Genomic DNA, 17,045 nt, shown 5'->3' on the forward strand with positions numbered 1-17,045 from the left:
ACTTCCAGGTTCCCCCACTGTCTCTCCCCAAACTAGTCAGCTGCAGAGTCCCAACAAGAGACAGAGTCCCAACAGGGAGAGACATGAAAACCAGCCACCACTGACCATCTTAGGGAAGACTCGGGACCTTTCAGTGCTAGGCAGATGCTGAAATCATGAGTCGATCACACAGTGACATACTCAAATAGCTCTAGACAGCTGGGTCAAGTCACCCCTGCTTGCGGTCTCATCAGGAGACCGCTCCCTCGGCCTGTCAGGATCTGACAGAGTAATAGAAGCTTGATGTGGTACAGGTCAGGCTGCAAGAAGCTGCTTTCCAGGTGAGCCAGAAAGAAGAGTCATGGTGCCACAGAATTCTCCGTGTCAGAGGGTGTAAGAAAGGTTAAAGAACACAAACATCACACCAACATGGACAGATGCCACACAAGACCACTCTGTGTCCCCCACCTCTGCTAGACCACCATAACCTCTGAGACCACACTTCGGAACACAGGGAATGCTTCCTGGAAGCCAACGGTAGTGTTAAAAGCCCAGTGAGTGTGTGCATGTGTGTGTGAGACCCTTTGTAGGCTGAAGGACAAAATGGCCTGAGTTACAGTCTGGCACTCCAGCCAACCTCCAAGACTGATTTTGAAATTATGGGACCAGCACATTAGAAAACAAGCTTTAGGTGATGTTTACTGTTGTGTGTATGCATGCATGGTTGTATTCTTTGTGCATCCACAGATTAAATATCTTCTCCAAAATGTTTGGAATGGACACTGAGATTAAGATGGTTGTCACTATTATCTCCTTTTAAACAAAGCATCTGGGGTGACTAGAAAACTGGCTCAGCAGTTAAGAGTCAATTTTCTGCTCTTCCAGAAGACCCAGGTTCAATACCCAGCAGTCACACGGCAGCTCACAACCATCTGCAATTCCAATTCCAGGAGATCAGGTGCCCTCTTCTGGCCTCCACAGTTATCAGCCAAGCATGTGGTGTGTGTGTGTGTGTGTGTGTGTGTGTGTGTGTGTGTGTGTGTGTGTGTGTGTGTATGCATAAATATGTGTTGTGTGTGTGTGTGTGTGTGTGTGTGTGTGTGTAAATTCATGTAGGCAAAACATTCATACAAGATAAAAGAACAATTAGCACATATTTTAGACAGTAAAACATGGTAGGGTTTTCACTTGGAGGAAATGTTGTAGAAAAACACAAACATAGGTGCCTACAGCCTTGTTTGGAACAGCGGAATGCCCTTACTTGTGTATATGCATGTGTGTGCATGTCTGGCTAGTCCCTACATGTCTGGAGAAGTGTGGGCACACAAGGGAGGACCTTGGCCTTTTCTGGTGTCAGGGTAACTGTCACTTGCATTTGCTTTACATAGGAAGTGTAGAAGCTTCTTCCTTGCTAATGGAGTAGAGGTGGGATGTTCTTGCACACCCAGCTGCTGACATGGGCACCAGCACCCCAACCCGTAAGGCCCACCAATATTAGCACTCTGGAACAAGGAGCTAGCTCACCAATGGTGACAACTGACCAGTGCTAGGGGACAAAGCTCCAGACAGGAGCCCCCTCCCGCCCCCCCCCCCAACCCCGTGGAAAGCCACCTGTGGCTGAGTTCCATGAAGGAACAGCTCGTTCCTCTATGGTCATCCTCACCTTCATACATACACCTCTATGAAGCTCCACCTTGGAGTAGAAATCAAAACCCAGGCCGCAGTATTGCTGTGTTGCTGCCAGGAGAAAGGCTGGCCAGCTGTGGTCTTCCCTAATCCTCCTGGGCTCTGCAGCCCCTTCCCCACCTCTTCCCCAGTCCTGCGCTTGCTTAGTCTGCTCTCCGCTCCACTCCCTCCCCCAGACACCCCTAGGCCTGTCTCCCCTCAGGCAAGTGGCCATGCTGCAGCCCTCGCTGCCTGCCTGCCTTCTCCCTGACCCTGGAAGCGGGTCTGATTCTCAGGGGCGGACTTGCCACCCCTGGCCACACCACCTTGCTCTAGTCCCGTCCCTTTACCCCCATCAGTCCCTGTGACTTCCACTGTGGCCCCAGCACAAGCCTAGCACATGGCAGACATGCAACTAATGCACTACAGGAGCACCCTGGACCCCGTAGGGGGTTGGAGTCCATGGAAGGAACCTGGACAGCAGAGAATGGCTCTTCCTTGGGACCAGGAGATACCTACAGCTGGGGCAGTCAGTGCCAGCATGAGCCAGGAGCTGCCACTGTCCTGCAGTCAGCTCTCTAGCAGAGTTCTGACCCTTGACCTGCCTGTCTACTAGCCCTTCTCCTTTCCTGAAATACTGAGCACAGTACAGCACAGGCCTTATGAGAGACCAACAAGGTAGGCATAACCAGCTGAGACTCGACCCAGGACACAGACTTGGAAACACACCAAAGGTCACTTTATTGCCAAGTCAGGAGGACAAGACTGCTGTGACATGCAGCTTGTGACATGCAGTTGCAGTAGCACAGACATTTCTTGCATGAGGCCAGCAGAGGGCACAACCCTAGGCTCCTGCCCAGGCTCAGCACCAAGCACTGCCCCCTCACGGGGAGTCTACCTCCCTCCAACTCTCCTCTTCCAAACGGGGCACTGGATGGATAAAAGGAGGTAGAGAGAGGAGTATGGCAGTCCAACTGTTGGGCCTGAGCAAGAGACTCAAGGGGTAGATGAGCTTGACTGTCCCTAGGAGGCCAGGCCCAGGAGCCGTGACCACTAAGCCTTGCTACCTAGACCACAGTGTCTCTCTCCCTGGGCCTCCCCCGCTCTACAGGGGGTGAGGAGATCCCCCAGCTCACTCAGCTAGGGCCTGCAGTCAACTTCTCTGTGTTTGCCCGGTACTGCCTACAGCAAAAGGAAGTGTCGGCTACAGCCACCCTTCAAAGACAACTCCCTCAAGACCTGCAAGGCAAAGGCTGTCACCAGATTCTGGGTAAACCCCACTGAGGAAACCTGTTGCCGGAAGTCCTGATTTTATAGAGGAGTAGCCCAATCACTTGGCAGGTACCAAGCCCGGACAGTGGACAGTGGCCCTAGAATACCAATGCTGCAATATGGAAAGGCCTGTCACCACTGTAGGAGAGCCAGGGAGAAGGATGGAGGGGATGGGCATAGAGTCTGGGGAGGATCAGGGAGGTCATTTATAGAAGCAGACACCTGTGCAGACCCACATGGCTAGAAGTTCTAAGGGGACTGTAGGTGACACTCCAAAGCAGCCCCTATGTTAAGTTCCATCTTGTCCTACGTGTGACTAGCAGATGCCCCAGTGACAGCAACCCCCGCTGGCACTCATGTCTTAGCTCTGCAAGGAAGTTACATGCCCACTTTCCAGGAAGTGGCCATGTATGGTGATGTCACCACAGATGAAGACTCAGGATGTCTCCGTGCTCTATCCTTCCCATTCTACCCCCTCAAGACACACATGCACACACCCACACCACACACACACACACACACACACACACACACACACACACACACACCACCCCCATACATACACCCACCCACACCACACACACACACACACACACACACACACACACACACACACACACACACACACCACCCCCATATATACACCACACACACATACACACACCACCCCCATATATACACCCCACATACACACACACATACACACACATACACACACCACCCCCATATATACACCACACACACACACACTACCCCCATACATAAACCCACCCACACTACACACACACACACACACACACACACACACACACACCACCCCCATACATACACCCCACATACACACACACACACACACACACACACACACACACCACCCCCATATATACACCACACACACACACACACACACACACACACACTACCCCCATACATAAACCCACCCACACTACACACACACACACACACACACACCACCCCCATACATACACCCACCCACACCACACACACACACACACACACCACCCCCATACATACACCCACCCACACCACACACACACACACACACACACACACACACACACACACACACACTACCCATTTAGTCCCGGCTGTAAATTCTGGGAAAGTATCATGAAACTAAAGAGCTTTCAAGGATGATGGTGATTCTCTCCCCCACCCACTCCCCAGGGCTGCATCTTTGTCCTGGGAATCGGTAGTAGGCCCCCTTGCCAGCCCATCCCAACATGGCACCCAACCTACTCATGATCATGATGTCATTGCAGTCCTTCTTATGGAAGTCAGTCCAGGCCTTGGTCTTGCAGTACTTGCTGCAGGTCAGGATCCCATAGCAGCGGGGACAGGGTGTGAGGCGGACCCCAATGGAACGACCGCACTGGTAGCAAAACTTGTAAAAGGCAAGGCTGTAACGGAATCCCAAGGTCAGGTCTGCGCCCACACCTGAGCTCCTAAGACAGTCATGCCGGCACATCCCACCAGGCAGAGCAGCCACCACTGACGTCCTCACCCAAAATGGTCTCCACATGGCAACTGTGAGCAGTTAATACACACTGCCTTTAGGCCCACCACAGACTCTGTAAAGGCTGCTCAAGCAAATGCTATGCATCCAACATGGCGACCAGGGGTGCTTACAAGCTGGGGGAAATGGGTTGTGAGAGGCACTGCTGTGATGAGTCAACTACTTAAGGGTAGACCTCAGAGCTTGTGTCTGGGATGAAACTCAACACCAGCTTCCTCCATTTCCAGAGGAGATGCTCCCCTGCACCCTCTCTATCCCTGCCCTGTCCCTCGGGATTAACGGTGCAGATGTTCCCACAAATATGCACAGGTCCTTCCCAGAGGGTACACAGGTGACTACAGAGACGCCTCTGCCACAGAAACACCCTGAAAGAGGATGGCAGGGACTTCATGGAAAAACAGTGGTTGAGCTGGGTGGGCTGTGCTCTGCCATGGGAGGTGGCCACCCTCCTGAGGATGTGGAGCTCAAGTGTGCCCCTCCCAGACAACCCAGCTCGCTGAGTCCTGAGACCTCATCTGGGAGCCTTGCTTGGCTGGAGCCTGTGTCTGTGTGCTAGGCTGCCTGGCCAAGGCTCTGCTACTGGGGACAGAGAGAGAAGGTGGCCCTGCAGGGGCAGTAGGGCCAGCCTGTAGCACTCACGGCTGCTTTGCTGTGGCCGAGCTCTTCGGCAGGCTGGAGGTCCTCTTCTTCAGCCTGTGGCTAGGGGACAGCTCTACTGCAAAGAGATCGGAGTTAGCACCTTGTGGTCAGGGGGGTGCTGCAGCTCAGGGAGGTGCCCTCACCTGCGGCGATCACCTGCACCTGCATAGAGCTTACCCACCTGCAGCCCCTGCCTAGACCTCACCTTCACCAGCCACTTCTGCTCAGGACTTGCCTTGCTACACCACTAAAGGCTACCAGGCAGCCTCGCCCAGTTCGCGGACTCTCCCAAGGAGTCGCCCTGGTGACCTCCCATTTGTCTCTGAAGCCCTGATTACTTTTCCCTGCTCTTTTCCAGAGGCCAGTTGTCACTTGCTCAGAAACCTAAATCTGTGACGTCAACAGCGGTGGGGAATCTTGTCAGCTTTGGTGATTTAAAAATCACCTAGGAGACAGACCTCTTCTGAGTATGTCAGTGAGGGCGTTTCCAGACAGGTTTAACCGACATGGCTCGACCAACCCCGAATGTAGGTGGCACCACCCTGTGTGATAGGGGCCCAGACTAAATAAAAAGGAAGACATGAGCTGAGTGTCAGCTTTCGTCTCTCTGCTGCTGGACTGAGGCTCTAAGGCGACCTCAGTGTCTGTCAGCACAACTTCCCTCTTGAACTGTAAACCAAAATAAATGCTTTCTCCTTTAAGTGGCATGTGTCAGGTGTTTTGTCGTCGCAACAAGAAAAGCAGCTAACCCAGAAAACTGGTGCCAAGGGGTGAGGCTGTCGCTGTGATAAATCCGGTCATGTGGAGGAACTGGTATGTGGGAGGAATATGGAAGAGTCTGAAGCGGCAGGATAGACAAGTCCTAAACTGCTGCAAACAGAGCTCAGCGGGCCATTCTGGTGGGAGTCTGGAAAACCAGAATGCCTGAAGAAAGGAACACAGACTGTGGCCACTCAGCTCATGAAGTTTCTGAGAAGATCAGGACTCTCTTGAGACTCTCTTGAGAGTCCATTCAGGGTACGTTCCGGCAAAGAATCCAGCTTCCTTCTGCCCATGTCTTCAGAAAGTGGGGGAGGCTGAATTCCTAATGTAGACATTTCTCTGGCAGAAGACAAGCATGGCACTTGGGCTGTGGCATGGTCCCTGTTCGCTGTTCTTATTCAGATCAACAGGGGGAGAGAGCAGAAAGTTCAGTGAGGAAATCAGAGCTGGCACAAGAGAGACTGTGTGTGCGCAGCAGACCTCGACATGGGGCTAGCCAAAGCTTTCAGAGTCTGTATAATTCTCGAAAATCCCCAGATGTTTAGACGTGGGGCTGTAGGTTTAGTGTTTGTCTTGTTGAGATTTGGTCTGCTTTACACCAACCTCCTCTTGCTGTCTGCCTTCATTGCTTTTCTTTTCTTTCTTTTTTTTTTTTTTTTTAAGATTTATTTATTATGTATACAGTGTTCTGTTTGTGTGTCTGAACACCAGAAGAGGGTACCAGATCTCATTACAGATGGTTGTGAGCCACCATGTGGTTGCTGGGAATTGAACTCAGGACCTCTGGAAGAACAGTCAGTGTTCTTAACCTCTGAGCCATCTCTCCAGCCCCTTTGTTGCTTTTCTACTTGCTGTGATAAGACAACATGACCAAGGCAACCCATAGAAGAGTTCATTTGGGGCTCACAGTTCCAGAGGGTTAGATTCGTGGCCATCATGGCAGAGAGCATGGCATCAGGCAGGCAGGCATGGCTGCTGGAGCAGTAGCTGAGAGTTTACATCTTGGTCCACAAAGCCTGAGACAGCTAACTGGGAATGGCATGGACTTTTGAAAACCTCAAAGCCTGCCCCAGCGTCATACCTTCTCCAACAAGGCAACACCCCTTAACCCTTCCCAAATGGTTCAACCATCTGAAGGCCAAGCATTCAAACACATGAGCCTACGGGGGCCATTGTCATCCAAACCACCACACTCTCTTTGGTCCTCCCTTTTAGAATGGGGATGTTCACCCCATGCACTATGAGAGTGAATCTCTAGTGACAGCAAGAACTGACTTCAACCTCTGGAACCCATATGGTCAAAGGGGAGGACTGATTCTTGATTCTTGCAAGCTGCCTTGACTTCCACATGTGTGACACACTTAAACACACACACACACACACACACACACACACACACACGCACACTACCTAAATATAATAAAAAAAACGAATACAACTAAAATAAAGAGTGATGTGTCTAGAGGTCAAGTTGACAATGGGTAGACTCATGATTGTTAGTCTTGACAAGCAAGCAGCAGAGTTTAGAATCACCAAAGAGACAGACAGGTTTAGCTGACACAGGAAGACCCACCCCCGATGTGGGCGGTACCATCCCCTAAGCTGTGGTCCACCAATGAATAAAGAGGAGAAAACAAGTGGAGCATCAACATTAACCTCTCTCTACTTCCTGACTGCAGATGCCATGTGACCAGCTGCTGCACAGGACTCCTGCCACCATGCCTTGCCATCACAGTGGATTATATTCCCCCTTTAAACTATGAATCAGATTAAATCTCTGCCTCCCTGAAGTTGCTCTCACCAGGATTTTGGTCGCAGTGGAAAAGTAACCGCCGCATCTGCTCTCCCCTGCTCCTAGTACTCTGCTGCTCCGTGCAGCCTCAGGGATTCCGTGGTCGCCACAGGGTGGTGGTGGCTTGAGCAGAGCTCTTTCCTGACCACACCTGGCCGTTCAGTTCTTTGCTGGTTGGTTGCCCCCGGTTTCCAACAGTGCTCCCTCCTGGCAGAACTTACTCGAAAGGCTGACAGTCAGGGCTGCGGCAGGGATAGCCCCAGCCCCGTGTTGGCTGTTTGCTTTTCAGCCACTACTCACTCGCTAGCAGCTGGCCACAGCTGTCTCTCCTGTCCCTCCAACAGGGCTGTCACTCTGTTCACAATAGCCCTCCAAACCTCCAGGAGCACGGAGGACCCCATCAGGCCAGTCTCAGTTGCATCCCTGAGAGAGATTTGGGGCTGGCTCTCTGTTAAACGGCTTTTCCTCCAAGTAATTATGAGCTAAGGTCCTGGAGCTGGTGGAGACGGTGGCACACATCTCCCTAGTGACACCCTCACATTAGGAACTGAGTACCCAGCGCCGAGTAATGAGGTCTTCCCAGCTTGCCTCTCCTGGCATGGAATCTGGCCCTACCAACGGGACGAGGTGGTCAGAGTCCCAGGATGCCCATCAACACTGAAATTGAGGCTGTACCTCTCTGTGCCCCACAAGGGAGGCTAGGTGCAACAGTAGAGTCTATCTTCAGGCACATGGAAAGTGCACTCAGTCTAGAGCCCAGCCTTGGAAGCAGGCAGCTAAAGACAGCATGAAGACTGCTGGCATCTGTGATTTCTGGAAGGAAAGACCTCCTGTTGGGGCTTTCTTGGCTATGCCAGCCTGGAGTGAACTTCCTGCTTCCCTGAGTTGGCAACAGGAAAAGCAGGCCCCAGTTTAACATTCAATACTATGGTCTGTTTGCATGGAACTTACTGGATTTTGTTGACTAATCGTTCCCTTACACCTTGTATAATCAATCTTTGAACCACTTGCAGAAACCTTAAATAGTCGGGTGTTGCATTTTCAGGGTGTGTGTGTGTGTGTGTGTGTGTGTGTGTGTGTGTGTGTGTGTGTTGGGTCTGCAGACGATGCCAGGCTGCCATGGCAAAGGTGGACACTAGATCTGTTATTTTATGCGAGCTACATCAATCAGTAAGAGGAGGAACTGCCCTTGTATAACGGCTGCCTTCCTTCTTTCAGAATGTCTCACACTCTTCATTAAGCAGGTCTGCTAACAACTCTTGGCTTCTGTTATCTGGGAATGTTTTTGTTTGTATTGTTTTTTTTTTTATTTAAAGAAAGTTTTGCTAGCTATAAAAAAAAAATCATCTTAGTTAGGAGTAATTTCTGTGGCTCAGTGGTTAGGAGCACTGGCTGCTCTTCAGAGAGCCTGATTCAGTTGCCAGCACATGGCAGTTCCAGGTCCAACGGAGCCATCACCTTCTTCCGGACTCTCTGAGCACCAGGCACACAAGTGGTGCACATATATATTTGCAGACAAAACAGTCACACACATAAAAAATTAATGACAGTTTTAAAACAGAAGAGTAATGTCTGATGAGAAGCCAACTATTGGTACTCCCTTGTAAGTACTAAGCCATCTTTTGCTTGATGCTCTGATTTTCTCCTGGTCTTCAAGGTTCCTGATATTTCTTTCTTTTTGTTTTGTTTTGTTTTTTTTATTATATATACAGTGTAATGTCTGAATGTATCCTTGCAGGCCAGAAGAGCGTACCAGATCTCATTACAGATGGTTGTGAGCCACCATGTGGTTGCTGGAAATTGAACTCAGGACCTCTGGAAGAACAGCCAGTGTACTTAACCTCTGAGCCATCTCTCCAGCCCCTGATATTTCATTATAAAGTGTCTCTGGATTTCTTTGCACTTAGATTTCCTAGGATTGACCTTCTAGCATGCAGTGATCAGCACCTTCAGTGTCCCTGTGACCCTGCAACCTCACACATCTTTGGCTGCTTCTTGCTCCTTTCTCTTCCTCTTCTGGAATCCCATCATACACATGCTGACGAGCTCACGGTACCACCCATCTGCTGGGCTCCGTTCCTTTACCGTGGTACTTTTCTTCTCTCTTCTTCAGACTGAACTCATCCCTATATTGTCTTTTGGCTTGATGGTTTCTGGTTTCTTTTTTTTCTTTCTTTCTTTTTTTTTTTTTTTTTTTGAGCTGAGGATGGAACCCAGGGCCTTGCACTTGCTAGACAAGCGCTCTACCACTGAGCTTAATCCCCAACCCGGTTTCTTTTTCATTTACAGCCAAGACCCTCCAAGTGAATGTTTAACTTGGGGCTGGACTGAATGTGAACACCAGAATTCCCACCTGGTTCTCTTTAAAATAATTTCTACTCTTCATTGATATTCTCTACTAGGTAAGGTGTTGCCAGGGTCCCTTCCTCTACTTCTTTACCATGTGTTTTAGATCTTGGAACGTGTTTTAAATCTGACGTCTGGGCCCTCCCCAGGAGTGTCTGTGGTTCATCCCAGCACATGGGTCAGACTCGTTTCTTTGCATGCATGTCTTGTGTGGGTCCTGGTGTTGTGTAGGTCCTAATCCCACACCCCAGCCCAGGCTTGCTGCTGCTGGTCACTGGCTTGGTGGCTATCTGGATTGTAAGGTGTCCCCATGCCACAGCAGGAAGCTCCTAACACTGCTCCACATGGTGTGCAGCCTAGGGCGTGACCACAGTCACCCTCTCTGTCTCTGTCTGTGACTGCCTAGCTATCAGCTCCACCAGTGCTGGGCTGGTTGTTCCACTGGTTTCAGAGGTGCTCCTGGGACATAAATTACCCCTCAGAGTGAGTCCATCACTCTGCAGCTATTTGAGGGGAAGTCTCTAAGGCCAGTGCTGGAGGCTTGTTCAAACTCTGGACTGCTCCTCTGCTCTCGTTTCTTCTAGTTCTTTCTGGTAGTAAGCCATGCTGTAGTTGAGCCTGTGGTCCCCATGGATCACCTCCCTCACAGGCACCTCTCACCCCCAGGCCTGAACTGGTTCATGTGCTGTTGAAAATGAGTCTGTGTCTTTGTCAAAGCTCCCTGTGCTTTACAGCATGGTGACAAGGCTCTGGAAACAGTGTGTAATGGCAGGCCTCTCCATGGGTGAGAGCTCCACTTCAGGATCTACTCAGTGATGGAAAGGAGAGGTTGTGTGGCCAGATCTTCTCAGCCAGCTTCCCTCTGCCTATGAGCTGTTGTGAGAGATCAGAGGCCCAGCGTTCTCAATGGTATCATAGCAAAGGCAGAGACTGTGTCCCAGGGTAGAGTATGCGTATGAATAGAGGCATCACCTCCCAGTAACACTAGCCAGCACTCAGCCTCCACACTCTTCATCCGTTTCCAAATGAGACAGCAGTTTGAGTCAGGATAAGTTAGTACGCGTGGGCAGGACAAAGGGACAGAAATAGTGGCTGTGCGTGGAGATGTGTATGTGTATGATAATTAGGTTCTGGGCATAAATGTGGAGTGCTAGTAGGTTAATGGGTGGGAATGTGAGTAGTGTGGGGAGGGACACTGGTTGTGTGTATAAGAGAGGGTGATAGTCCAGTGTGTAAATTTGAGTATGTACTTGGCTGTGTGTAACTGTGGGCATGAAGCTGGGAACTATGTGTGGAGAACAGGGGTAGGTGGATATGGGTATGGGAGTTGGGAGCATAAGTATGTGTAGCGGGTTCAGGATATTGGGGTGTGAGTGTGCAGGTGGGTAGACATGCATGTGTGCAGCAGATGTAGCTGTGGGGTAGGTGTGGGTTACTCTGCAAGGGAAAGAGCTGAGTATATTTAACTGTGGCTGGATTTGTGGCTATAAGGAGGGTGTACAGGTTGGTACAGGGGTGAGTGTGGATAAGTGGATGCTACACGTTTTTTGTGGCAGGTATTGGTTCATATGGATGTAGGTATATGGTGGAGGCAGCAGTTCGTGTGTGAGTTTCATGTGGATGGATGGGTGTACACTAGGGACAATGTGAGTGAAGGCATCTGTGGGCATAAAGATATATGTACATGGTGGGTAATTGAGGTGTTGGGGAAGAGCGGTGGACAGGTGGACATGTGTGAGAAAGTTGTAACAGTGAGGATTACAGTTTGATGTGACTTTGAGAGTGAAACCATCAGGGACATCGGTGGGGGAGGGGATGGAAAGGACATGGGTGAGCAGGTATAGGTCTGAAGAGTGAGGGTGTTGGGGTCAGAAGAGAGCTAGGGCACTCACCATGATGAGCCTCACCTACCTCTCTTGCTCAGGTACAAGGCCTTTACGTCCAGCTGACTCTCTTTGCTAAGGACAGCACGCCGTAATTGCAAACCCATATATTCTAGCAGCCTTTTCCGGGCTAAGAATGTCTCCCGCTCTGAGGGCATCAGAGCATGGAAGGGACAGTGGGCAATCTTCCTGTCCTACGACAGAGCACAGGGTCACTATGAGTCCTTGGGGGCTGCCACTTGCCAGCCAGGCACACTCAAGGGTCACCAAGGACTTCAGGCCACCCCCAGCCCAGACTGCAGAGTAACTGAGTGAGCAGGTCTCCATCCTTGGTGATGACTGTGAGGACACAGAGGACACTTGGTCATAAGTGCCCAAAGCACATGTTTACCATCATGAGGTCTTCTGTCCAAGAAGACCAGCCTTGGCTGCAGACTCCTATGTTTACCCAAGAGAAGCCAAGTCTCAGCGGGACCTTGCTTAGAGAACAAAGCCACACCTGGTAGAATTTGAAGTAACCATAGTCCACGGCCGTTCCCACTGCCGTCCTTTCACCTTGCGTAAGCACCACGGGTTTCAGGACATCAGCCCCGTAGCTAATGAGCCGGTCAATCTGCAGAACACAGAATCTGTTAAGCACACAAGCCATCTGCAGTACTGGACTGTGCAGGGCAGTTCCACACGTGACCATGTCAGGATGTGCATGGCTCTCAGGTCCTGTGAACACACTTGCTGGACAGCTGAAAGGCAGCCAAAGGGCACCGCCCAGCAGGAGAGCGTAGCCGCCCAGAAGGGGCTGTTGCACCTGCCTCTTCTGTGGTGGCCATCCCCCATGTGTGTGAGAAAATCAGAGACCAATACAACAGACAGGACTGACCTTCTGGCCTCATCCTAAGATGCCACTCCCTGGATGGGAGCCCTCCCTGACTCCATTCATGGTCACAGTCACATCGTGAATGGACAAAGGGAATGCGGCATGCGCATACAGTGGAGCATCACTTAGCCTTCAAAAGCTACATCCAGCTTACACAAGTCAGAGGCCCCATCAGCACCAGGAAGCACAAGGGCCTCTGTTTCAGTATAGCCTCCCAGAGCCACTGCTTAGCCTGTACATATCATTATGTGAAGTGCAACGTGTGACCTGAGCGTTGCCAAAGGTCACAATGAAGACTGAAATACAATTAAAGAAACTGTGACAGCTGCAGTTGACCGACAAGTGAAATCAGGAGAGTGTGGTGAGCAGCAGCTTGTGGACTAGATGTGGCTGCTACTCAATAAATTCCGGCTGGGGGTGGTGGTGGACAGCTGTAATTCTAGCACTTAGGAGGCTGAGGCAAAAGATTACAAATTTGAAGCTGGTAAGGTTACAGAACAAGTCTCTCTCTCTCTCTCTCTCTCTCTCTCTCTCTCTCTCTCTCTCTCTCACACACACACACACACACACACACACACACACACACACATACATACACACACACATGAAGCTGACAATACACAAGCAGACCTGCCAGGTCCAGACACTGTCAACAGATTAACACCATCTCATTTCCCAAGCACTGTGGGAGGTGGGTGCTGGGTGCTGGATGCTATGTCCTTTAGTCTATTTTAGTCAAGACATGATATCAGGATGGCCCAGCCTATGCCACCCTGAACACAGCCAGGACTCTCCATCCCCCTACCTCATCCCCAGCATCCTCCCATGTTTCCCTCACCAGGGCAATCTTGTTCTCGGTGCTCCTCTGTTGCTCACAGGTCAGGTCGCACACAACACACAGGGCGGTGCCCAAGCCTTTGGTCAGAGGCAAGTTGGGGTCAGCTCCCTGAGACAGGAGTTCCTTCACAACCTGGACGCACAGACAGGCTCCTGAGCAACCATAACCCTGGGCGCTATGCACAGGTTCCACCCACAGGGAACATGATGGGTGGGAAGGAGCGTGGACAAGCCCTTAGGGAGGAGTTGCAGCTCTACCCAGGGCCTGGTTCTGACCCTGTGTGGGCAGGTAGGTGGCTGGATTGGTTAGTAACTGGGAGACTGGGTAGATGAACCAACCAGTAGACGGAGGAGTGGAAAAAGGGCACAGCAAACCCCAGCAGCTGCTTGGAGGAAGGGAGTCAATGGGGGCAGAAATAGCATAGTTGCCTGGTGCACATCTACACAGGATCTGGGTGCATGAGAGCCAAACACACAAGGGCCAGGTGCCCCAAGACAGGCACTGGGTGTACAGGCGCACAGCACTCAGTTCACGGGTGCAGACAGGCTCACCAGGTCGTTCCCACTGGCGATGGACAGGGAGAGCGGGGAGTGGCCGCTCCACAGCACGTTTGGATTCGCTCTGTGTGAGAGAAGGAGCCGGACGATGTCCCTGGCACACTGTGGGAAGAAAGGCAGAAGCACATGGAAGCAGAGGCACCATTCCCAAGGAGCCCCCCCACACACACACACACACAACTGCCACCTTTAAAATCAAGCCGATCACTCAGCTGCCGGATCCTTGCACCAGCACTGCCTGAGCAAAAATTCCAAACAGGGACATGGACAGGTGATATAGATATAATAGGATAAAAGGGTAGATTAAGGAACTTCTAAAGAGCAACAACTTGCTTAAAATGTTTTACATTGGTATAGACTTTAGTCTATCGGTACAAACTTAAAGTTAATTTTGTTATACTGTGTGCATATTTCTACTCATGTTTAAGGTATTATGTTTGTATAGCTCATTTTAAATTGAAATGGATAATTAAAAAGTAGATTAATAATTAGTCATCTATGATAATCATACTCGTAGCCATGTTAGTTAAGTCTTCTAGATATACATAGAGATATTTCAGATAGATAGGTAATCTTCAAATACTTCAAAGACCTACAGAATATGGCATTTAAAATACTTTTAAAATTTAGACTTTCTGGACAGTGAGACATGTCTGCTCCTGGCAGCACCGATTTGCTTCAGAGAGGAAGATGGACATTGAAGACACTTCATATCTTATCTTCACCTTGGCAAAAATAGCCATTTGGACAAGAAACTGTTCTTGCCTGGACTGCTTGATCGACTGGACATGCAGGACCCATAGAAAGGTGACCATTAAACTTTGCTTGACAAAATGGTCCTTCAGGTTCCTGGTTCGAAGAGGAAACTGCCAGACATTCTACAGGACACTGAGAGAAGTGACCGAGAGACTCTAGCCCTGTGGGCTGAAGACAGATGCCCCAACTTTACAAAGGAACATTAAGTGACTGTCCAGGCTGCCAGCTGTCTCTGTCTACTCTTACAAGACTCCCAAAAAAATGCTTGCATCCTTCTCCCGGTTCTCAGGTAATATTATATCCTTCTGAGGTCTTTGATGTGGTTGAAGGCTAGATAGTTATAATTTCCTCAGTTATGATAAAAGATAAGTTAGGTATAAAACCTTAGACTCACAAATATAAGATAGATAGGATATCTTCTTTAATATTGTAATTGTAATTCTTGCTTGATAATTGTTTTGTTATATGTAATTGTACTATCTAAAAGTTAAAACCTTCCTTAAAAAAAAAAAGAAAAGGGGAAGTGCTGTGGATATCACTCTGTGTAAATAAAGTTCTGATTGGCCAGTGGCCAGGCAGGAAGTATAGGCGGGACAAGAGAGAAGAGAATTCTGGGAAGTAGAAGGCTGGGGAGAGACAACGCCAGCTGCCGCCATGACAAGATGTAAGGTACTGATAAGCCACGAGTCATGTGGCAAAGTATAGACTAACAGAAATGGGTTAATTTAAGATAGAAGAAGTAGATAACAAGAAGCCTGCCACGGCCATACAGTTTCTAAACAATGTAAGTTTCTGTGTGTTTACTTGTTTGGTTCTGAGCATCTATGGGCCTGGCGGGTGAGAGAGATTTGTCCTGACTGGGCCAGGCAGAAAAACTCTAACTACAGACAGGGGAGACAGAGAACCCTCAGACAGACTCCAAACACTCATTTACAGGACGAGAACAGGAAAGGCACTGGCAAATAAATTGGCTAGAAGCACTTTTTCAAGGGCCGAAGACAATGAGGGTAACGTGAGCACACCAAAGGCCCTGACCTTTCACAAGGATAGTGGAGGGGAGTACCTTTACCTGGGCTCATTTGTGAACCTCTCCCCAGTACACTTGACTGTCAGTGGTGGTCAGGGGTGGTCAGGGGTGGTCAGTGGTCCCTCTGTTTCCACCACTGAAGGGGCTGCTCTCTAGCTGCCCCTATACACTCTGCCGACACTATTACCCTCAGGATGTAACAAACCCTAGGACCTGGGGACCAATCTCCTTAGCCAGTCTGTTTCCCTGCAGCCTCAGCAACTGGCCGATGAGATGCCAGAAATCTGCAGGGGGCGCTCTTGGGAAAGCTTCTCCATCTTTAGTGGATAATACAGGTGTGCTAGCTGGACCACTGTGGCCTCTATGCCCTCACCCATGACCTCTGACCTCCATGCCCTCACCACTGATGTTTCCCTGACCTAGCGAGAATGCCGCATTGGTACCTCTTATTTTTCCATAACTTCCAAATCTGAAATACACGTGAGCGGAAAAGTGTTGGTTCAAGCCCAAGCCTCACACTGGCCAGAGCCTTGGTCAGCCTGCCTTCCTGTCACATCCCTGCCACTGTTTCTAGAGCTCCCTGCTGCCCTCTGGGGTTCTGGAGAGAATGGTGAGACCCCAAGTCCAGCTCCTTCTCTTCCCCTTAAGTCCAGCTCTGATCTGATGGGCCAGTGGCTGCCTTTCACCTCTCCATCAACCCTCCACTCTCCCCAGCATTACCTAGGAGCCTGCACTCCTATGCCCTAGAACCCCCTTTCCCCCAGCCTCCCGATTCCCTGACCTGCCCCGACCACTCAGTCTTTTCTGAGACGTCCCCATACCAGCCTTGCCCAGATTGAGTCCTAAGGCAGATGGGAGCCAAGTGCCTACAAGGCTAGGGACTCAGGCAGTGGAGGTAAGAGGATGACTGGGGGGTTGGTAGCCCCTGGATCCCAAGCATGTCTGACCCAAGTGCCAGAGTGACTTCACATGGCATCCAAGGCCAAGCAAGATGTGGGTCCATGCACAGCTAGGGAGTTCTTCAGGGCATGGGTACTCATGGACCCTTTTTCGTGTTTTCCATTCACTTTAACCTACACATTGAACTCCATTTGGAAAACACTGGATTTTGATGGTAG

General features: G+C 50.2%; 1 protein-coding gene across 1 annotated transcript in view; it reads right to left on the reverse strand.

Moving 5' to 3' along the window:
* Positions 1-17,045, reverse strand: part of Ankmy1 (ankyrin repeat and MYND domain containing 1) — a 53,660-nt gene that overhangs the window by 9,018 nt on the left and 27,597 nt on the right. Inside the window, exons 11-16 of the mRNA XM_036173064.1 lie at positions 14,139-14,246; positions 13,588-13,719; positions 12,375-12,488; positions 11,904-12,069; positions 5,093-5,168; positions 4,177-4,337 (exon numbers count right to left, since the gene is read on the reverse strand). Of these exons, the coding sequence (XP_036028957.1) occupies positions 4,177-4,337; positions 5,093-5,168; positions 11,904-12,069; positions 12,375-12,488; positions 13,588-13,719; positions 14,139-14,246 (757 nt within the window). The remainder of the gene's footprint in view (positions 1-4,176; positions 4,338-5,092; positions 5,169-11,903; positions 12,070-12,374; positions 12,489-13,587; positions 13,720-14,138; positions 14,247-17,045) is intronic.

The sequence above is a fragment of the Onychomys torridus genome, chromosome 23 (genome assembly GCF_903995425.1).
Source record: "Onychomys torridus chromosome 23, mOncTor1.1, whole genome shotgun sequence".
NCBI classification, from domain to species: Eukaryota; Metazoa; Chordata; class Mammalia; order Rodentia; family Cricetidae; genus Onychomys; species Onychomys torridus.